General features: G+C 34.3%; 1 protein-coding gene across 1 annotated transcript in view; it reads left to right on the top strand.

The window, feature by feature from the left end:
- The window catches only part of LOC107585743 (ephrin type-A receptor 4-like), a 42,288-nt gene extending 21,269 nt beyond the window's left edge, over positions 1–21,019 (top strand). The window contains exons 4-17 of the mRNA XM_016272898.1: positions 3,505–3,660; positions 4,929–5,264; positions 7,990–8,114; positions 8,352–8,511; positions 8,983–9,097; positions 9,829–9,881; positions 9,967–10,080; positions 10,163–10,348; positions 14,717–14,778; positions 16,000–16,209; positions 16,804–16,953; positions 17,163–17,356; positions 19,437–19,598; positions 19,690–21,019. Coding sequence (XP_016128384.1) covers positions 3,505–3,660; positions 4,929–5,264; positions 7,990–8,114; positions 8,352–8,511; positions 8,983–9,097; positions 9,829–9,881; positions 9,967–10,080; positions 10,163–10,348; positions 14,717–14,778; positions 16,000–16,209; positions 16,804–16,953; positions 17,163–17,356; positions 19,437–19,598; positions 19,690–19,804 — 2,138 coding nt within the window. The 3' untranslated portion in view covers positions 19,805–21,019. The remainder of the gene's footprint in view (positions 1–3,504; positions 3,661–4,928; positions 5,265–7,989; positions 8,115–8,351; positions 8,512–8,982; positions 9,098–9,828; positions 9,882–9,966; positions 10,081–10,162; positions 10,349–14,716; positions 14,779–15,999; positions 16,210–16,803; positions 16,954–17,162; positions 17,357–19,436; positions 19,599–19,689) is intronic.
- Positions 21,020–23,703: the final 2,684 nt, after the last annotated feature.

Here is a 23,703-nt window from a genome sequence, read left to right as displayed (position 1 = left end):
GTTCAGCAAGGATGCATTAAATTGATCAAAAGTGACATTAAATATATTTAAAATGTTACGAAATATTGCTATTTTCAATAAATGCTGTTCTTTGGAACTTTCTATTCATCGAAAAAACCTAAAGAAAACATATTAATTAAACATATTACGGTTTCCACAAAAATATGAAGCAGCACATCTCTTGATAATATTCAGCATTGATAATAATAATAAATGTTTCTTCAGCTTAGAATGATTTCTGAAGATCATGTGACACTGAAGACTGGAGTAATGATGCTGAAAATTCAGCTTTGATCACAGAAATAAATTACATTTGAAAATATATTGAAATAGAAACCAGTTATTTTAAATTGCAATAATATTTCAGAATATTGCTGTTTTTACTGTAGTTTTGATCAAATAAATGCAGTCTTTGTAAGCAGAAGAGATGTATTTCAAAAACATTAAACATCATACCAACCCTAAGAAAAAGTCATAAAGCAAATAATGACATGATTTTCATCTCATATTCCTTAAACAAGATTCATCCATTTAATATATTCATTCCTAAAGAGTGAGTAGTATCAAATGAAGAATGACAGAGAAATGAGTGACAACAAGGTTTAATTACAGTAGATTCAAGCAGATAACGAGAGAAGAGAAAAGACAGAGACGTACAGAACGAGACTTTAGAGATGTTGTTTAATAAAAGTACAAGATGCTCTTGAAGCAGCCTGTCAGTGTGTGTGTGTGTGTGTGTGTGTGTTTGAGGATTTTGTGGAGCAATCAGGCCACCCACTGATGCATTCATCTCTCAGCGTCTCGCTAATGGAAAGACGTTGATTTGAGGGGTCAGAAATGTGACTGATATATCTGCTCTTCATCCTGTATAGATATCAGGGAACGTTGGAATGCGTGTTGGAAACCAGAAGACACTTTTCTTTGTCTCTTTATCTGAGAGGGTCATGTCATATAGCCAGTGTTTGGATGTCTGGAGGGTTTTTGTCCTTACAGAAAAGCTCTTTCAGTTCGGTGAAGATTAAGTCCAGTGCAAAGAGTGAATGAGAGCGGCTTTCCTCTTCCTCTGGTATCTGCAGCATCTCTGGATCAATCTTAAACAGAGATTAGAGTCCTAGGCCGATGGTGATAATCTGTCGGGAGGTCTGTTCGCTTCTTTAGGATTAGCAGAGGAACATCTAAGAGCCTAATGCCAGAAAGCGCTTCTTGTGGGGTTTATTTTTCCTTCCAGTTTCTGGGGGTTTTCTTTACTCTCAGCAGTTTTCCAACAACATTTAACCCTATAAAACCTACTGTATCATATTTGATACAAAAAACATAGCTGAAAATCATGTTGCACACAATCTACTACATGCCTTCTGTCATCTTGATTGATACTTTAGACTTTTTTTAGCAAGTAAAATACCCCTTTTAGTGTGGTTCATCCACCTTCAACTCGTGCATCATGTGTCTTTCTGCTGTGAAACCTTTACTGATTTTTATTAAGTAGTTGTAGCAATAACGTAAATTGTTAGCAATATTTCAAAATGAACACATACTTGGCTGAAGCAACTTGGCTTTACTTGATTACTCAGACATATTTTTTTTTAGGAAAATCGTGTTCAAATGTGAGCATCAAGTATGACTATCAGGCTACTGAGGAATGTTTATTTGTTTATCACTATTGCATTGCGTTATATGTTTTGATCATAAAACTAAGCATTTAAATATCATCTTACCAATATATATTATTGAGAGATATAGAGTGACAAATTATATTAATTTATGTAATTTTATGTAAGCAGTCAGATATACTGTTATAAAGATCTCACTGATTTAGATTACAAGCTATATCAGAATTTCATCTTCATCACTTTTCGACCATATAAATATCAGCATCTGTACCAAATTGGATGGATATTTCTTCAGTTTTCGGTCTAAAACAAAGCATAACTTAAGGTATTTTACCTCCTCCATATTTTCACTCTGAGCCCAAAAATCCTGATGTATATTATCAAATATGATACTCAACAAAAATACACTTTTGCAAATTTTTTATTTAGATTTTTAAATAAAAAATATTTTAAATATTCAAAAAACATTTTTTTAAGTAATAAACCAATCCATTTAAAAAATAGATTTTTCTGACTGTTATTTCATATGTCAGGCTTTGCATGGTTAAGAATGCATGAATGACTTTCACTGTAGGGCTGCACAATTAATCAGATTTCTAATCGCAGTTACAATTATGGATGGCACAATTACGTAATCGTTCAAAGCGGCAATTAATCGTTCAAAGTCCACTTATGTTATTCTGTGTGCTTAAGATGCTTTTTTTCTTTCTACATGTTATCTTAAGGGTTTTAGTATAACATTATAATACAATTCATATTTTTACTTTTTTATAATTTAAAGAACAAACCAATCCGATGTATAGTTGACATTTGAGGCTTAATACTAAAAGTTTTTTGTGTTTTCAGTTTGTTTGTTTTCATATAAAAATACGGCATGCAGTTGCATTAAACAATGGTATAAACATCATTCAATGTAAATTGTGATAATCGTAAATAATAGTCGCAATCACAATTTCAAGGGAATAATCGACAATTATGATTTTTGTCATAATCGTGCAGCCCTATTTCACTGTATACGTATTATATCTATTATGGTTAAATGGGATTAAAAAAACATTTGCATTAATGACTTAAAGTTGTTTTATAAAGTTGGTGGTTGGAAGTGTCTTTATTTGACTTTTATGGAAGTAATTTAACTGTTTGCATTACGGTTTATTAATGCAGAGATGCTTTTTGCCATCATATGTTGGTTATAGTTGCAACATCTACCAGCAGGAGATAACAGGGTCACACTAACCACCTAAACCTCGAACCCACGTTCCCATCGTTTCTGTTTGGTCTCTGGAGTCTGATAGAAGTTTATAGTAGTGCGCTGGAGTCTAAGGCATCTTTCATCCATACGCATACAGACGTCCAAACACACAGAGACAGGTTTCCGTGCGCACTTGTGTTTGCACGTAAATGAGTGATAAGGATGAGGAAAAACAGTGTTTTCAGGCAGGAGGAGGAGGAGGACGCGACACGCTAGATTATTTAAACATCGCGCATTCTTTATTTATGATGTCAAAACTTGTTTTACTCAGATGTGCGAGGCGGATTCTTGAGACGTATGGAAGGGAGAATTAAAGGTGACTGGTGCATGCTGGGAAAACTCCCAGAATTCCTCATTCATCATCGTCTGGTCTGTCTCGCTGTCTCTTGACTTCACCTCCCTTTCCTGGCTTCTCTCTCCATCATAAATGCATCACCGTTTTGTATACGGAAAGCTGGCAGGTTTTCATGTTTCCTTCTTTGTCTGCTTGTATACTTTATAATCATTTCATAATTGAGGCGTTTAATAATGTCTTATAATAGTTTGAGTCATACCCCAGGTATTTTGTTATCTGGGTAACATATCCGATGCCTTGTTTTATGCTGAATTAACGGCGGCCTCAATCGTTCTCTTCTCTCGTAGTGTGTAAGGTGGGCTACTACAGGTCTCTTTCTTCGGACGGCGGCTGTCGTAAATGTCCACTACACAGTTACTCCATGAAAGAAGGAGCTACTTCCTGTGATTGTGACAAAGGATATTACAGATCGGAGACGGATCCCGCTGCCATGCCTTGCACACGTGAGTTAAACACAAACATTCGCACCAGTTTAAAGTGAGTGCACCGTGGTTTTTGGACACTGTGGTGGTGATTTACATGGGTATTTAAGTGACTTTTTCAAGGTTTTACTTCAAAATGTATATGAATATTTTTATATAACAGTTTCCATTTAATAAGCATTTTAACCCTGTAAAGCCAGACATGAAATAATAGTCTGAAAAAAAAAAGGTTTATACTTACTCTCATTTCTTCTGTCTCTCTTCCTTCGTCCTACTATTCAGAGTGGATGGAAAGTTTTAGAATACACAAAACAGTACTTGCATAAGTACACAAACACACACAAACAAAATAAGCAGTAACAAAATAGAACTGTGGAACTGTAGCTCATTCCATCAAATCATTTCAATTTAAATAATTCTGATTTACAATAAATTATATATATATAGAGAGAGAGAGAGAGAGAGAGAAATATATATGTAATTTATTGTAAATATTTATTCTAATATTTATTGCATTATATATGTTCTATATACAAGTCATTTATGCTCACCAAGTCTGCATTTATTTAATCAAAAATACAGTAATATTTTGAAATATTATTACATTTTAAAAATTGTTTTCTATTTTAATATATTATGATAGTATGTCATATAATAATACTAATCTATAATAACCTATAAACTATAATTATCTATCTATTATCTGTTATCTGTTATCTATAATATAATAAAACATAAAAATTCACACACACACATCATATATATATATATATATATATATATATATATATATACTTATTTTAGCCTTTTGTTTTGTGCCCATATAAATTCATAATAAAATGAGGAGATAATATTATTAATAATAATATAAAAATAATTAATATTAACATAAAATTTAATTCAATTTCCCCTCATTGCAACATTGTTATTTAAATATAATCACATTTTCCGTTAAGAATTAGCAGGCTGTTTTTATGAAACACACACACACACAACATATATATATATATATATATATATATATATATATATATATATATATGAATATATATACTTATTTTAGCCTTTTGTTTTGTGCCCATATAAATTCATAATAAAATGAGGAGATAATATTATTAATAATAATATAAAAATAATTAATATTAACATAAAATTTAATTCAATTTCCCCTCATTGCAACATTGTTATTTAAATATAATCACATTTTCCGTTAAGAATTAGCAGGCTGTTTTTATGTAAAGGTTATGCACTTAAAGTTCTTGCTCTCTTTGTCTCTGTGTTTATCGCAGGTCCTCCATCCGCTCCTCACAATCTGATATCTAATGTCAACGAGACGTCGGTGCTGCTGGAATGGAGTGCGCCTCTCTCCTCCGGAGGCCGAGGGGATCTCGCCTACAACGTTGTGTGTAAGCAGTGTGTGCGAGACACGCAGAGATGCATGCCGTGTGGAGACGATGTGCGATACTCTCCGCAGCGGCTGAGTCTGCGCTCCACGCGGGTGTCTGTTCACCAGCTGCAGGCGCACACCAACTACACCTTCCAGATCTGGGCCGTCAACGGGGTGTCCAAACACAGCCCCAGTCTGGAGCAGGCCGTGTCCGTCACGCTCACCACCAACCAGGCCGGTGAGTGTGTGTGTGTGTGTGTGTGTGTGTGTGTGTCCAAACATGCTCAAATTTAATCAAGCATCATGTTTGCATATAATAAGGCAAGTGAAACTGATCCTCACTAAATGTTTTCACTGAGGATTAGATGAGAAATATAGCATGCTACCAGTCAAAAGTTAATAATTAACATTTTTTAAATGTTTGTGAAAGAAGTCTCATATGCTCACCAGGGCTGCATTTATTTGGTAAAAAAAATACAGTAAAAACTGTAATATTGTGAAATATTAATACAATTTAATATAACTTCTATTGCAATATGTATTTTAAAATGTAATTTATTTCTGTGATCAAAGCTGAATTTTCAGCATCATTACTCCAGTCTTCAGTGTCACATGATCCTTCAGAAATCATTCTATTATGCTGATCTGCTGCTCAAGAAACATTTCTTATTATTAATTATTATCATTAGCAACAGGAAATCGAGATTTAAAAAAGAGATTAATACTTTTATTCAGCAATGCAATAAATTGAACACAAGTGACAGTAAAGACATTTATAATGTTTATACAATTATTATTTCCAATAAATGAGGTTCTTATGAAAGTTCAGAGAATCCTGAAAAAATATTAAGCAGCAAAAATGTTTTTAACGTTGATAATAATAAGAGCCGTTATTGATAATTGAGCACCTGTAATAACTGATCTTAATTGAGCAGCAGATCAGCATATTAGAATGATTTCTGAAGATCATGTGACACTGAAGACTGGAGTAATGATGCTGAAAATTCAGCTTTGATCACAGGAATAACTTTTATTTTAAAATTCAATTAGAAAACATTCTAATATGCTGATCTGCTGCTCAAGAAACATTTCTGATTATTAATTATTATCATTAGCAACAGGAAATCAAGATTTAAAATATTTAAAAAAAGAGATTAATACTTTTATTCAGCAATGCAATAAATTGAACACAAGTGACAGTAAAGACATTTATAATGTTTATACAATTATTATTTCCAATAAATGAGGTTCTTATGAAAGTTCAGAGAATCCTGAAAAAATATTAAGCAGCAAAAATGTTTTTAACGTTGATAATAATAAGAGCCATTATTGATAATTGAGCACCTGTAATAACTGATCTTAATTGAGCAGCAGATCAGCATATTAGAATGATTTCTGAAGATCATGTGACACTGAAGACTGGAGTAATGATGCTGAAAATTCAGCTTTGATCACAGGAATAACTTTTATTTTAAAATTCAATTAGAAAACATTTATTTAAATTGTGACAATATTTCACAATATTACTGTTTACTGTACTTTTGATCAAATAAATGCAGCATTGGTGAGCATAAGAGACTTCAAAATCATAAAAAAGTCTAAATTATTCTGAAATAGAATGATTTCTGAAGATCATGTGACACTGAAGACTGGAGTAATGATGCTGAAAATACAGATTTGATCACAGGAATAACTTTTTTTTAAAATTCAATTAGAAAACATTTATTTAAATTGTGACAATATTTCACAATATTACTGTTTACTGTACTTTTGATCAAATAAATGCAGCATTGGTGAGCATAAGAGACTTCAAAATCATAAAAAAGTCTCAATTATTCTGAACTTTTGACTGGTAGCGTACTATATTTCTCACCTAATCCTCAATGAAAACATTTCACGAGGTTCAATTTCACTCACATAATCACCTACGGAGAACTTCTGTATGACCTTTCTGCTCCATTACAAGCACAGTCACACACATGTAGAGCGTCAGAACACTATTTTGATTCATGGCCGTGTGTGTTTTTTTTATTCGATTTTTTTTCTCTGAATCGTGCAGCCCTACTAGATATGGTAAAATATGTTAAACAGAACTAATAGTTAACATTTTTGCTAGCTGACAGCATCCTCATGCAAGTTTGTTTACATTTTTTGAAGAAAATATGAGTGACCATTTAAAACTCACCGCTATGATGTCAGCGTGTTGTTGGTGGTTTTTAGGGTGTTGCTATGTGGTTTCTGTGCCCAATATTTTTTGTTTATTTGTTTAACACTTCAATTTTTCAGCTTTCAGTCACCTATAACACCATTTACATGCGAAAATGATGCCAAAACTCTACGTTGTCTGAAACATCGGGGCCTTAGAATTTGACGTTTGTTCAATGTCAAGTATGAGCAATTGTAATAGCGATGCTTGACTTGGCAAACACCACTAATTAGCCAAAATACACAAGACAATGTGTAGGACTTTGCTAAAAACAGTGTTTGAATTCTGTGGAAATATGCTGAGCTTTCTGTAGTTTTGATATGTAGAGTTGTTCTTTTTGGTAGAGGAAGCTAATACATAAAGATCTTTGCCATCTTCCAGATCCGTTTTCACTTTCTTGTGCTGTTTTTCTCTTTTTGTTTATTGTGTTTTCGACTCTGTGCGTTGTGTCTTTGGAAAAGCGGAGAAGACGACGCACATCTCTGTTGTGTCTGATTCTGAGTCTGTTTGACTTTCTCACCCTCAACAAAAACTGCTTTGGGGGAAAAAAAACAAACGGACAATAGCGGTCTTAACTCCAAATCCACAGTTTAGAAGAAGAAAAAGCTCTCCTTGTCCTCCGGGTTTATCCTTTCCCTCTCTGTTTGTCTGTGATGTGATAAAAGAAAGACAGATGTGTCAGGAAAACCTGACAAAAGTACAATTTAGTAAGCATAAACCTTTTATAAATATTTGAACTCTTTCTGTCTGTCCTCAGCTCCCTCCACAGTCATGATGGTTCAGAGTAAGGACATCATACGCGACACGCTCTCTCTGTTCTGGGATGAACCCGACAAACCCAACGGCGTCATACTGGAGTATGAGGTCAAATACTACGAGAAGGTGAATGTTCTTGCTTTTATTTGTCATATTTTAAAGGCATAACATTTTGGGTGCACTGTTCCTTTAAGAAGCTATTGTTGTAAACACACTGAATGTACACACTACAGCAATCCTTGTGGACATTCGCTGTCTGGATAAACAGGAAGTGAGGTTTTTATTAGAGTTAACATAGCCCCCTAATGTGCCCTTTGACTTCTTACCTTCCTCTCTCTGTCTCTCTCTCTTTATGAATCTCAGGATCAAAACGAGAGGAGTTATCGCATCGTAAAGACAACGTCTCGTAGCGCTGATATTAAAGACCTGACTCCGCTGACCTCCTACGTGTTTCACGTGCGCGCTCGCACCGCCGCTGGATACGGGGAGTTCAGCGCCCCATTTGAGTTCAGCACCAACACTGGTGAGTGTAGAGTGTAGATCTAGAATCAGCTTCATATACTCAAAAAATATAAAGAATACCTAATATAAAAAAAATGACATGTTGCGTCCCAAATGACACACAATACACTGTACACTTATACACTGTGTACTTATGCGCTATGTACTAAGTGAATGAATTATATAAGGTTATTTTGTCATTCAGCTTTAGAGTCTGATAGCTCCTCCCTCTCCGCTATGTAATTAAACCATGAGTGCATGAAGTTCCATGAAGTTCCAACATTCCACACTTTGTTTTTTCGATTATTTAAATGCATCATCCGGGTTTTTAAAGTGCACCTTTTTCTTTTAGAATTTTCAGTGTGAGCGAACTACTCACACTATTTATACTACAAAACAGCATAGAATAGTGCATAAGTACGCGAATTGGGACGCACAATATGCTCTAAAAATACACTGCATGAATAAGAGAATAAATGTAATTGTCTCTCAGTCGCAGCTCCTGTTGTTGGAGGAGTCATGAGCTCTGCTGTGCTGCTGCTGTTGGTGGCCGGATGTGTTGTTGTTCTCCTCCTCATCCTCATCATTACCTTCATCATCACCAAGAGGTGACAGAACATCCAGTATTTTTTCCATGATGACAGACCAGTGTTGATATTGTTAACGGAAACTAAAACTACAAATAAAAATAGTTTTCTGAAATAAAGCTGCAATAAAATTAAATATAAATTTTAGATGAAAAAAGTTGATGCACTAAAATGAATACAACTGCAATAAAAATAAAGCTAAATAGAAAAATTTAAAAACAAAAACTAATAAAAAAAGGCTAAAGCACATAACAAAATTAATAGAACTTTAACTATAAAGTTCTGAACAATTAAAATATAATATGATTATATAAAAAAGTTATGCTTGTGTGTATGTGTAAAATGTGAAATGACACGTTTTTTATTTTCAAAATAAATGTTTTATTTATTTATTTTTAAATATAAAAGAGTTTATAATAAATTGTTCATATATGTATGTATTACACTGCTCTGCATCTTGAAAAAAGTTCTGCTGATTTGCATAAAAGGTCTAATACTACCTAATTTCATGATGCTGAGATCACAAATATCAATAAATACTTTTCGTCATGCACAGTTTTTTTTAACAAAATAAGAATGAAGAATTTAACTTCTATGTGTCAGCTTTAATGCACTTATCAAAATAACAAAAGCAGTCAAAAGTATTGAAGTATTCAAAAGTACTATTATAGTGTATAAACAGTTGTAAAATACTACTGTGATAGATAAATAAAAGTATAAATGCTGAAATGTCACAAATGTTTTAATATCAGGAGGAGCAAATACAGCAAAACTAAACAGGCAGAGGAGAAAAACCTGCAGCCAGGTAAGAAAACACTTTTCATTACTCCTCAGCTGGAACAAAAAATGAAAATTTTCCATTCTCGAACCTTCCGTTAATGTGCTGGCAGGGGTGAGAATATATGTGGACCCTTTCACCTACGAAGACCCCAACCAGGCCATCAGGGAGTTCGCTAAGGAGATCAATACCTCCTGTATCAAGATCGAGAAGGTGATCGGCATCGGTACGTTAACAGCCTTTTTATGTCTTCAGAATGTCATTTATTGACGATGGATGCATGTGAAAGTCACTTCCTGTCTCTGTAGGTGAGTTTGGCGAGGTGTGCAGCGGCCGTCTGAAGCTTCCTGGAAAGCGAGAGATCTGTGTGGCCATCAAGACGCTGAAGGCGGGGTTTACCGAGCAGCAGAGGCTGGACTTCCTGAGTGAGGCCAGCGTGATTGGCCAGTTTGACCATCCTAATATCATTCACCTGGAAGGCGTGGTCACCAAATGTAAGTCAAAGCTGACATCATGCATTTTTATTTGTGTCCTGCAATCATATATATATATATACTGTATATAATATGTGAATTTTTAAAAAAGGTTGAAAGAGTTTATAATATTTATAGTAAAATTATAATGATATATTACAAAGCCCTGCATCTTGAAAAAAATTCTGATTTGCAAAGGCGACCTAATATTACCTATTTTAATGATGCTGAATTAAAAAATATCTATTTATATATATATATTATTTTAATGATGCTGAATTAAAAAATATCTATTTATATATATATTTTTTTTTTTTCACAGAATAAGAATGAAGATTTTTCAAATATATATGAAGAGTTTATTTGCAAAAACAGATAACTCTTAAATTGTCTTTTTCTTAAATCATGTTTTTAATTGTGTTATCATGTTTTATTGTGGTTTGTGTTAGCTGTATTTTTTTTTAGTTATTATTATTTAATCAAAACAACCCAACTGCAGTTTGATTGATATTAATTGGAATGCAGGACAAAAAAATAAATAAAAATTTTAAAAACGTTTGATCTGTTTTTGCAAATCAACTCCTTATATATGTATCAGCTTTAATGCACTTATCAAAACAATAAAAGCAGTCAAATGTCAAAGGTTTTGGTTTTAATTACAAATATGAAATATTCCAAATGTATAATTTAACTTGCATTCTGCAAAGGAGTGGAAAAGTAGAAATCAGGATCAAATCAGTATCGTAAAATTATGTATTCAGGATCATTCATACATTTGAAAATGGGCTGAGAACTGAACAAATAATCAAGTAATCTGGCTCAGAGGAAGATGGGAATCATGTCAGCAGTTTTTCTGCTGATTAAGGGTTAATACAAGATTTCTTCATATTAGAAATGCTTGTCAAAAGCAAAAATGCTACAAAATTACAAAATACATATTTTGTGAGAAAGTGTGACGTGCTCAAGCAAAATGGCTTTTTTGGAATCGGCACCCAAAATTAGTAAGAAACAAATATTGAATTTCATTCAGAAAATATGATGCATTATTAAAAGACATCAAGAGCTTTTCTTTGTATTCTTCAGTCATTTTTAGTTTAGGCTTAAATATTAGTTTTGAGTACGTCATATCAGAATTCCTGCTTGGAAACATGGTGGAATTCAGGGACAGAGCTCAAAAAATTCACAGAAATTTAAAAAAATTAACTATTACACAAATAAAATGCCCCAATGAGTCAAAATCCTTAATTTCATGCTAATAAAATCTTGTTTATGCTTCTGTGAATTAGACAGCAGAATGTTATGGTCAGAAGTTGGGATATTAAGTGTTCACAAATCCTGTGAAACCCCTTACAAAGAAACAGGCTGCTGATAGAACGTGTTTTTCTTTTGATGTGCTAATGGTCGTGTTTATGTATGCATGTCCAGCTTATCTGTGTGTTTGCTTGCTGAGCGTGTCTTGACAAAAACTGCCATGTGATGCACACACACACACAACCTTGTGGTCTCCAGATGGAGTGGGTCACTCTGGATGGCTAATGTGAGCTAAAAAGCACAGCAGACTCATTAATCACGTCGTCAGAGCTAAATGTGTTTGGGGTTAGAGTGTCACCCTATATCTCTAACCTACAGCCTCTGCTGTGAGTGTGAGTGTGAGTGTGAGTGTGAGTGTGAGTGTGAGTGTGAGTGTGAGTGTGTGTGTGTGTGTGTGTGTGTGTGTGTGTGTGTGAGAGAGAGAGAAAGTCAGACTTCACACGCTACACATTTAGCATGTTTCTTATTCGTCTTGGCTTTTCTTCTACTTAATTTTTCTGTTCACTTTTTTTATAACTGTCATTGCACTTTTTTTATCAATAAGAGTGATAATGAATTAAAAGATTATTTTTAAACGCGAGAAGCTGAATGTTTTAAAGGGGTCATATGATGCGATTTCAAGTTTTCCTTTCTCTTTGGAGTGTTACAAGCTGATTGTGCATAGATAAGATCCCTGAAGTTGCAAAGACTAAAGTCTCAGATCCAAAGAGATATTCTTTATCAAAGTTAAGACTCTGCCACACCCCCCTAAAACGGCTCGTTCTAACACGCCCCCACATATCTACCTCACTATGTGGAAATATCTGCATAATGCCACCCAAATGTTCACGCAAAGAAAGAAGGCGTGGTTTCAGTAACCGCAGTTAGTGTTGAAGCAGCATGTCAGGGAGACGCTGTGTGTTTCTAGGCGAAAGCAAAAGCACGTTATTTGGCCTTCCGAAAGTAGATGCATTTAGGAATTTTTAAGATCACTTACAACAGAACAGCAATGCATTTTATGGACGACCGTTTCGTGAACCTAGGAGAGGAGGTCATTCTGACTTTGCTATGACAATCTGGCGCTTCTGAATCAGCTACTGTTTTGTTATTAGTTTAAGTATTTGCTATTGACTGTTCAAATGCAGAGTTTTGCGCATCATGTGTGTGCGTGCGAGCGAGCGCGCGAGAGAGAGAGCAAGAGAGAGAGATACACAAAATAATGATCTTTAAAAAAGCATCATATGACCCCTTTAAAAAGGCATAACAAATTTAGATTTTTAATTGTTTTTTTTTTAATCATTGTCATTTATTTTTTATTTAATTATATATATATAATATTTCAAATATATATATAGTAATTTATATAAATTGTATTAATTGTTATTTTTTCATATTTAATTGTGTATATTTTATATTTCAAATGTTATTGATATATACAATGATATAAAAATATATTCTAGTAAAGTATATAATAGTTTATTATTTTATTATAATATTTTACATGTATATAACATATATACATATATAACATATATATATATATATATCAATATATAATTTATAACATTTAAATATATTAATTTATATACAGTTTGGTACAATATTTCTTTTTTAATATATCTGTATGTAATATATAGATATATCTATAAGTTTTTGTTTAATTTAATTTTAAATAATTTTTATATCATAATTTTTTATTATTTAAAAATATATGTGTATATTTAGTTATTTCTACTGATTTACTGAACATTTCATTAATGCATATATATATTTGTGTTTATATGCATGGTATTAAAATAAAGTATGCTATATATGCTAAGTTTTTACTTAAAGATTTAACAAGATTTACTGAACATTTTATTAATATATATATATATATATATATATATATATATATATATATATATATATACATATATATATTTGTTTATATGCATGTTATTAAAATAAAGTATGCTGTATATGCTAAAAGTAAGTTTTGAGCAGCAGGTGACATCAAAACATTGATTTATAATTCCTTAGGATATTCAAATGGTGGGAGACATTTCTAACAGTTGGATATAAGCCAGCACTATCAATGTTTAATTTAATTTTAGCTCATAAATGTCCCCATAAAACTATAAAGCCATCATAAGTCTCCTGCTTTGTGTTAAAGCAGAGCTAATGGAGTTGAATGCTTCATTTGCATAATGTAAATGAGTATGAAGTGAATCTAAATATGTAAATAAGGTGGTGTGGGATACTGGGGCCTCTCGGTGTCTCTCATCAATGATTCAACAGCATTTCTTTGTGATTATTTGACTTTTTACGACTTGTTGTAGTTGTATTATAAATGCAAGGGGAAATTTTTTTTTACAGTTTTTTTTATTTTTATTATAAATAGTGTATTGTGTTATGTTTTGATGGAGATTATAACCCTTGTCTCGCAGAGTTCATTGTCAAACGTACACATACATGTCGCCACAGCCATACACGCGAAGTCAGTAAACGCTTCATTAGCATTGTAATAGGGTGGGCGGAGAGGGGCGGGGCTGGGAAACTCCGACAGTGAGGGGGCGGGGTCAGAGGTCACCTGCTCCTCAGGCCCTCTGGAGGAGCTGTCAGTCAAACTCGCCTCAAGGTCATCAGAAAGGCCAGCCCAACAAAGATGGCCGACAATGTGTCTGGTCGAGCTTTATTTACCGCACTTCCTCTAAAGGAAAGGAGCATTGGCTAAGTGTCAATCAGCCGGCCTGTGACTGTGTGTGTTGATTCTTTTTGAATAACTAATATTCATGTTCTGTGCTCAGTGTTTACGTCTGGTTGACATTGACTTTTGTGCAATACACAAGAAGTTTCAGTAAACGGTGTCGCATATACCCTGTGCATCTCTGGCATTCAAATACTGTCAGTGGGAAAGATTCACTGCTTGTTAAATAGATTTACATGTATTAAATTTATAGACAGCTATATTCAAAGTGATTTTTCCTAAAGCGGGTGTAACACAAGAAGTGCTATAATTCAAAACTCCATTGTCGTTCAGATTAGATTTGTTGTATTTTCGCACAGGAACTTACAGAAATTTAATTGTTCTCTTTTTGTCTCTATTTGTGATTGCAGGCAAACCAGTTATGATTATTACGGAGTACATGGAGAACAGCTCACTGGACATGTTTCTCAGAGTAAGATTGTGTTTGACTGTCTCTACAGTGTCTTTCTACACTGAAATTAAATCTGTATGTTAAATTCTACATACATTTGTGAATTTCAGATAGTAAAACATCCATATAAACAAAAATCCACAGACAGATATTTTCAAAGTAGTAGTGAATTTCATTCACACACACACACACGTTTGTTTTTGTGAATTGTGGGGACATTCTATAGGCGTAATGGTTATTATACTGTACAAACTGTATGTGCTATTGCCCTACACCAACCCTACCCCTAAACCTACCCCTTACAGGAAACTTTCTCAAAAAAACTCACTCTGTATGATTTATAAGCGTTTTGAAAAATGGGGACATGGGGTAATGTCCTCATAAGTCACCTTCTCCTTGTAATACCTATGTCATACCCGTGTCATTATACAAATTTGTGTCCTCATATGTCACAAACACACACACACACACACACGTTTATTTCTGTGAATTGTGGGTCTTTCCGTAGAATTCTATTACATTTATACTGACCAAACAGTATTTTCTATCCCCTAACCCAACCCTAACCCTACTTTTTTTACTATCCTTGTGGGGACATTTGGTCCCCACAATGTAGCATAAACAAGTACACACACACACACACACACACACACACACATAGTAAGTATTCTAAATGCATATCTGTATATAAAACAAATGTTATAATTTGTTAAATTTTTAAGTCACGTAAAAAATAATCATATTTTTAGTCATGTCAATAAAGCTATTTTGAATTTAGTTACAATTAAGGTTGTAAAGGGCCGGAAAATGTCCAGTAAATTTACAGAAACTTTCTAAAAGTTTCTGAAAGTTTCCAAAAATTCTGGAGTTTCTGTAAATTTACCGAATGCGTTTCAACTCTTTAAAGTCCTAGTTACAATACATTAAAATTCACTACTTGAATAGCCATCAATGTAAAATAATGCTTTTTGGCTGCAGAACAGTGTATTTACATCTTTAACTGACCCATGCTAACTAATAAAAATCTGTTCCTCTGGACAAGCAACTGATCTAGTTTTGATTTTGTCACTTACCACAGCAATTAATTTTCATTGTGAAAAAAACTGATGCATGACATGTTCTTGGTAGAGGACACAGTATAAAGCTAAGTTTATCTCCATCCGAGAACAATCACGACTAGATCAGCTTTTGATTCTTGTCAGGGTGTGGTTTTTCAGGTCTGATGTGTTCTTTCTCTTTCAGAAGAATGACGGCCGCTTCACAGTTATTCAGCTGGTGGGCATCCTGAGAGGAATGGCATCCGGTATGAAATATCTATCTGACATGAGTTACGTTCACAGAGATCTGGCAGCACGGAACATCCTAGTGAACAGCAACCTGGTGTGTAAAGTGTCTGATTTTGGGATGTCCAGAGTGCTTGAAGACGAGCCAGAAGGAGCGTATACTACCAGGGTAAGAGTGTGTTTGTTTTTACATTTATCCATACACAATTCTACATTCATATTATCAAATATACAATCAAGTAACTTTTTGGCATATAATGGCGTTATTTTGTTTATAAATGTAGGAACAACACAAGCTTCTTAACCAAAAGTGATGTTTTCAGTGTTGTTTTTGTATCATTAATATAGTATCATAGCATTTATTAATGTTTTTAGTTTTTCTCTGTTTTCATTTTAGATGTGTTTGTTGTTTTTATTAGTTTTTTTGAAGGTCTATTAAAAAAAAATTCAGTTTTTAGAGTATTTTCAGGTTTAGTCATTTTAGTAGTACTTAGTACTTGAACAATTAAAAATTTGAATTTTTAAATTTTATTTCAGTTAACATTTATTTAATAATTATACAAATTTAAATATATATATAAAATAAACACACACAATATCACAGAATTATTATCAGAATTTCACAATACTAACACTGGTTCCGATACTGTCATATGGAATATCAGACTTCTAGGAATGTCACTTATTCAGATTAGTTCTGTTCTATAATGCTGTTTAGAATTAGATGTTATTATTGTCAATAACATGAACCTGTCAATCACAGGGAGGGAAGATTCCAATCCGTTGGACGGCTCCAGAAGCCATCACATACAGGAAGTTCACCTCAGCCAGTGACGTGTGGAGTTACGGCATCGTCATGTGGGAAGTGATGTCATATGGTGAACGACCATACTGGGACATGAGCAACCAGGATGTAAGTGGCACTGTACCAAAAATCTAATTAATTACATGTGCTTGTCATGCCTTCAGCGCTGGCGTTCCCATTGTGCGCTTTCCAGAAATGCATGCAAAGTTTTAATACTCAGATTTATCGTGCTATTGTGTGCCATGCCAAGTTATACAAGCGGACTGAATGCCGTAGTTCAGCAAGATAAGCCGTTCATTTCCTCTCCCGTTTCCTAGGTGATAAAGGCAATAGAGGAAGGCTACCGGTTGCCGCCGCCCATGGAGTGTCCGCTGGCTCTGCATCAGCTCATGCTGGAGTGCTGGATGAGGGAACGAGCGGACAGACCCAAATTCAGCCAGATCGTCAACATGCTGGACAAACTCATACGCAATCCTGCCACGCTCAAGAGGACGGCAGGAGACGCCAGCAGGTGAACATGGAGATTTCCATTCACATTTTTATTGCTATTTTGGGTATATTTTGGTACAAGTCCTAAAATATGTGTTTGTCAATGCTAATTTAAAAAAGTTTGTTCCCTTGTGAACTAGGGGTGCGCCGATCCAATATTCAGTATCGGTATCGCTCTTATATGTATCGGTATGGCATTTTCTGCCGGATCGGGATATCGGTCAGACGAGACCAATCCGAATCCGATATTCTGCGTATACTATTCTGTGTTATTGTTAAGCCCCACGAAAGCCACACAAACATCATAAAGCACCATAAAGTTTTCGTTCACTATATTCCAAGTGTTCTGCTTGTACTTATTTGAACAATGTCTAAGAACTTGGTATTACAACCACTTCTTGTGTCTGTTTGCCTCTTTAAGAAGAATCGCTTTATGTATCCCCCAATTGTTAGTCGCTTTGGATAAAAGCGTCTGCTAAATGACTAAATCTAAATCTAAATCTTCTGAAGCCGTTCCGTTCTGTTTAATGTGAGGTACAGATGAATATTCAAGTCAAGTTCACGTAAACTCTTCTCTCCGCTGCGGCTGTCTGTCATCCTACATTCAGCGTTCAAACTGCGTGTCGCGTTCGGTTACGACAGTCAAAACGATGAAACTCTCTTCAAGATGATTCAGTGTTCCTAATATTAAACTTGATCTGTAAATAAAGATAAATTGTTTTGCATAAAAGGACTTTATCTTGCTGCAGTTTCGTTTTGTTTGTAAATCGTGTTCATTTCTACCGTGTTAAATCACAAGACTGGAGTAGAGAGCACTATGAATTGTTCTTCACGAAATTGAGATTTAAAACTGTTAAAAGAAAATGCTCAATAAACTATTTAAAGATTTAATACACTATGCATCAATGTCTCTTTTTAAATTTTATAGTAGGCCCTATATAGTTATATATAAATATATACATTTTTCATGAATGTATTTTAAAACCATACAAAGAGCAATGTGTAACATTTGACCAGATTTAGCCCAACTTTTATTTGTTCCCCACTAAATGTTTTTTTTTTCACTAAAAGTTTAGATTTCATAAAATTAGTGTGCACTCATGATTTTTCTAGAGTAACTTTTGCTACTGAATTATCCACTAACCTAGTTTATAATAGTATTTTTGTCAGATTATGATTATATATATTTTTTCTGTTTGTTATTTTTCTCTTTATAAGAAAGTTGTCTATATTTAGTAGATTGTGTATAACACACAAAAGAGTGATCATCAGTTCAACACACATTGAGGTATAGAAATTCTACACTGATTAAAAAAAGTTACGCTGGTATCAGATTGATATCGGTATCGGCCGATACTCAGAATTTTTGGTATCGGATCGGGATCGGTTCTGAAAAAGTGCAGCTTATAACTTATAACTGCTGTAATCTGTAACCCTAAAGTTTGCAAAATTTCAAAATGCTTACTTCATCTGCCGTTGTGTTCCAGCTTTTTCCAGAATGCATTTTAGTTGATTTTTTAAAAAGAAATTACTAATTTTATTCAGCAAGGATGCATTAAATTGATCAATTGTGACAGTAAAGACATTTATAATATTAGGACCGATTTGCATTTCAAATAAATGCTGTTCCTTTAATTAATTAAAATTCATTAAAAATGTAAAAATGTATCATGGTTTCCACAAAAAATACTAAGCAGCACAACTGTTATTTTAACAGCATTAAAATAATAAGAAATGTTTCTGAGCAGCCAATCAGCATATCAGAATGATTTCTGAAGGGTCATGTGACACTGAAGTAATGATGCTGAAAATTCAGCTGCGCATCACAGAAATAAATTACATTTTAAAATATATTACATGGAAACAAGTTATTTTAAATTGTAATAAAATTTCACATTTTTAATAATTAAGTAAATGCACCCTTGGTGAGCATGTTCAAAAACATGAAATATCATACAGACCCCAAACTTTTCAACTGTTGCATGTTTCAGGCTTAACCTAAAATATGCTTTTTGGCACACACACACACATAGTACACATACAATTCTGACAAGTTCATTTTCTCAGGATTAAAATGTATTCTCTGATGTTGTCATCCTCAGGCCCCACCCCTCCACACTTCGCCACGCCCCATCTGAAGGCTCCGCCCCCTCTTTGGGTTCTGTGGACGAATGGCTGAAAATCATTGGACTTGAGCAATACGGAGAAAACTTCAGCACAGCAGGATTCTGCAGCTTAGAGAGCGTCTTACCCATGAGTCACGAGTGAGCATTACTTTAACACATTACACACTCAATTACACATCCTGACGAGCTTGAAGATGACTTTAGCTTACCAAAACTCCCTCTTTTAAAGGGATCTGGCCAAGATGGGAATCTCATGCAGTGCACATCAGAGGAAGATCCTGAGCAGCGTGCAGGAGTTATTGTCTGGAATGCATCACAGACAAGACACAAAGGTTCCTGTCTGATCTGACGAGGAAAAAAAACAATGCATCATTGGTTAACATGGATCACGAGGGACGGAATATTTCACATCACTCTTGCACTTTAATTAATGTGAACGGTATGAAGATCAGAATGAATGAGCTAAAGTGCACTTTTCTGGGCCGCTTTGTGCTTCTATAAGGAATTTTCTTCAAGTCTAAGGATTTTAAACTGGCATTTTGCCGACAATTAAAATGACTTAATGTCGGCAAAACATCTCTGGATGAGATGTTTCTGGCCCTGTTGTTCTAGGCGGCGAGGCAGTGTTTTTTGACAGGAGAAAGTTTGAGAAGCGTCCTCCTTCTGTAAGTGGAAAGAACTGTTTCAACTAAGTGCAAACAGACTACGACGGTTTTCACCTCAGGATCTTTTCAGGATGGCCACTCATCATCAGCCGGAAGGAATTGTTCCCTGTGGATCAGATTTGAGCATTATATTCAAACAGATCTTTTGCCTCGGGAGATGATTTTGAGCCTTTGCAAACGAAACTAACAGACCTTTTGGACGGTGTGTGTTTGTTTTATGAAGGCCAGATGGGAGTTTCAGAGGCATTGCTGAATGGAAAATGATATTGCTTTATTTGTTGAAAAAAAAATAAAATAAAATAAAGGGAATGAGGAGATAGATCCAGATAAGATTTAGTCTTAAGTTACTCATGTTCCTTGTATCCAATCTTTGCATTTTTAAATAGCAAAGTAAAAGACTGATTCTTTGTAAATCTTGTTTCTTCCTCTCCTTTCAGTTTCATTTATTTCCACGTCTAAATAAATCATACGCAAACAGCTAAACCTGTGTATAATTTGATCAAATGTTTGAAACTGCTGAATTGGATCATTGTGAGAATTTCATAGTCATAGATATATTTTTTAAAACTTTTTTTCACTGTACATAATCTAGGATTTTGTATGTACATTTAATTGTTTTTCTTCATGATGTACATAATACCAGCAGACGTTTCTGTGTACAGCTTCGGAGTTCCCTTCTTCCTTTTTTCTTTCTATGTGTTAACGGAATGTATTTAATTATACAGTGAGCATAATATTCATGTTGGCAGTAAATGTAACATTGTAAAACAGCAATACATTTAAGTAGATTCGGTAACAGGTTGAGGAGTCTTTTAATTTCACAGTTTCTGTATTTCCACCTTTAGGTGCACCTAACTTATGAGCTTTATTTATGATCTTTTGTATCTAGTTCATAAAATAAAATTTCGAAGAAATCGTTTGCAGTGGTCGTTCTATATTATCTACCTTATCCAACATCCACATATCTCTACATTAGTGCAAACCAAGCATGAAATCCTTTCCATAAGTTCATGATGTTACTCTTAATACTGTATGTACAGCTTGCAACGACATTAACATTAATGTATCTTTTTCTTTTCTTTTAAAGGGTTACTTAAAACATTTGTTTTAGCGGTGGTACTTCAATTTTGTGATGATTTGTCCGGTATGGAGAGTACTTTCAGGTCTGATTCTTCCAGATCATTCTCAAGGAGATCAACTGTGCGTTTCCCGAAACCTTCTTAACGCTACATCGTTCGTATCCCTGTATCCCCGTCGTACGTAAACAATGTATGCTGTTCTGTGTCAGCTGCGTCATGCCGGATCTGTTTCCTACGTTGTTGTGATTTGATCTGAACGAAAACAGTGTATCCGTGTGACGCAGCTAACACAGAACAGCATACGCTGTTTACGTCCAGCGGATATTCTCCAAAATGGCACCAGGGTGATGCGAAGGATTGTTGAATAAAGTCGTCTTTTTTTTTTTTCTTTTGCGCACAAAAAGTATTTGCGTAGCTTCGTATAATTGCGGATGAACCACTGATGTCACATGGATTATTTTACAGATCTCCTTGCTACGTCTCTGGACTTGGGAACATTTCAGTTGCGTTGCCGTCTATGCAGGGTCAGACAGCTCTCAGATTCCATCAAAAATATCTTAATTTGTGTTCCGAAGACGAACGAAGGTCTTACGGGTTTGAAACGACATGAGGGTGAGTAATTAATGACAGAATTTTCATTTTTGGGTGAACTAACCCTTTAACCAACATCCTAAGGTATACAGGTGCATCTCAATAAATTAGAATGTCGTGGAAAAGTTCATTTATTTCAGTAATTCAACTCAAATTGTGAAACTCGTGTATTAAATAAATTCAATGCACACAGACTGACGTAGTTTAAGTCTTTGGTTCTTTTAATTGTGATGATTTTGGCTCACATTGAACAAAAACCCACCAATTCACTATCTCAACAAATTAGAATACTTCATAAGACCAATAAAAAAAACATTTTTAGTGAATTGTTGGCCTTCTGGAAACCCTCACTCTGAGTTGACACGTTTTGATGTCCACATATTCATTAAATTACAGTGGCTATAGCATTTCTGTCCTAAATAAATGGCCAGATATTAAAGATTAAGTGGACATTTGAATTAAATGATGCTTGGTAAATATTAAACAAGTATTAGATTGCACAGTAATGTGTAAAAACAAGCGTCAGGCCGTTGGCGCCCCTGCAGGCCTTTGTTGTAATGTGTAATGTACATTAGCTCTATTCACTGATCTATAATATTTTATAATTATATATTGATTTTATAATTATATATAGATCAGTGGCTCTATTACATTATAATACGGTATTTTAACAGTTTTGTTCAATAAATGTCAAAATATCCCAACTTCTGTGGAATTGGGGTTGTATAAATCGCACATTATTATAGTATGTCATGGGTAAACAAAGTGCCTGCTTGTTTCTTGATTTCATTCAAATATGATGTAAAAATACCTTAGATGTGGAAGATGTGTTTTATTTGTTAAGGGAATTGGCATTTGCATTGATCTGTCACTCTTTAAAGACAAAACACTGGCAGCAGGTTAATCTGATCCCTCCTGATTGAATCTGTTAGATGCAACACTCATTAAATCAAGATTAAATGTCAATATAATTTGAATTTAAATGTAACTTAAACAATTTAGAATTTTAATATGCTAGTATCTGCGCATTTATGATAGAAGTAGAATCTTTTAGCTGAACTAATACTGACATTGATCCGTCACTCTTGTCTTGACAGGCTAGTTTGCAATCAGTGTACAATCTAGTTGTATTATTTATGTGGACATAAGTGCAATACTTACAGTACTGTAAGTAATCAACCCTCACTCACCCTTTCAGTCCATTTAAAGAGGTGCAGAAGACCTTTGGCATTTATTAGAGACATGGTGTTTGGCCATATGTCTCACATATGTTTATTTTTCAACACAATCTGAAAAAAAAGAAGACTTTTATGCATAAGGTTTTTGGCAAAATAGAGATGTGTGAGAAACATTTGGATATGCCCATTGTTTAAGCACTGGTTTTCCTTTTTTTATTTTTTATTTCATCATTCGTCAGTCTGAAATGTAACACAAGTCAATTACCTGGCAATATCTGACTGAACATGAGAATACAATTATATTTTGCGATCATACTATTTGATATGTTCAACTTCCCAGAGAAAGCATAAAGATTTTTCATGTTTGTTTTTTTACCAGTTATCTCATTTTGATAGAGATATCTGCAAGTTTACAGTGTAAATGAGTGTCAGGTGTATTTTAGCTCCAACTCAGGAGGTCTTGTGTTGCCTGCCATCTATCAAAGGCTGTTCTCTCTATCTTTGCAGTGGTGCTTACCTTGTGTTTTCAGAATTCAACCTGCTGGTCCTCGTAAATCAGTCAATCAAAGTGCTGTTTTCTGCTTTTTCATGGGTTACCTGCTCCTCCATATGTGAGCATGTTGTCGTGGCATTAAGGAAGTGGCCTATAGTCTCAGCCTCAGTTGTCACACCCACTAAACGTCTGATGCTTGTTGCACGCAAAAATGAAAAGCACTTTCTCAGTACAACA

This window comes from Sinocyclocheilus grahami, unplaced genomic scaffold, assembly GCF_001515645.1.
Source record: "Sinocyclocheilus grahami isolate Dianchi unplaced genomic scaffold, SAMN03320097.WGS_v1.1 scaffold74.1, whole genome shotgun sequence".
NCBI lineage: Eukaryota > Metazoa > Chordata > Actinopteri > Cypriniformes > Cyprinidae > Sinocyclocheilus > Sinocyclocheilus grahami.
The sequence above is the reverse complement of the archived record's forward strand: the minus strand, read 5'-3'. Positions and strand labels throughout refer to the sequence as shown.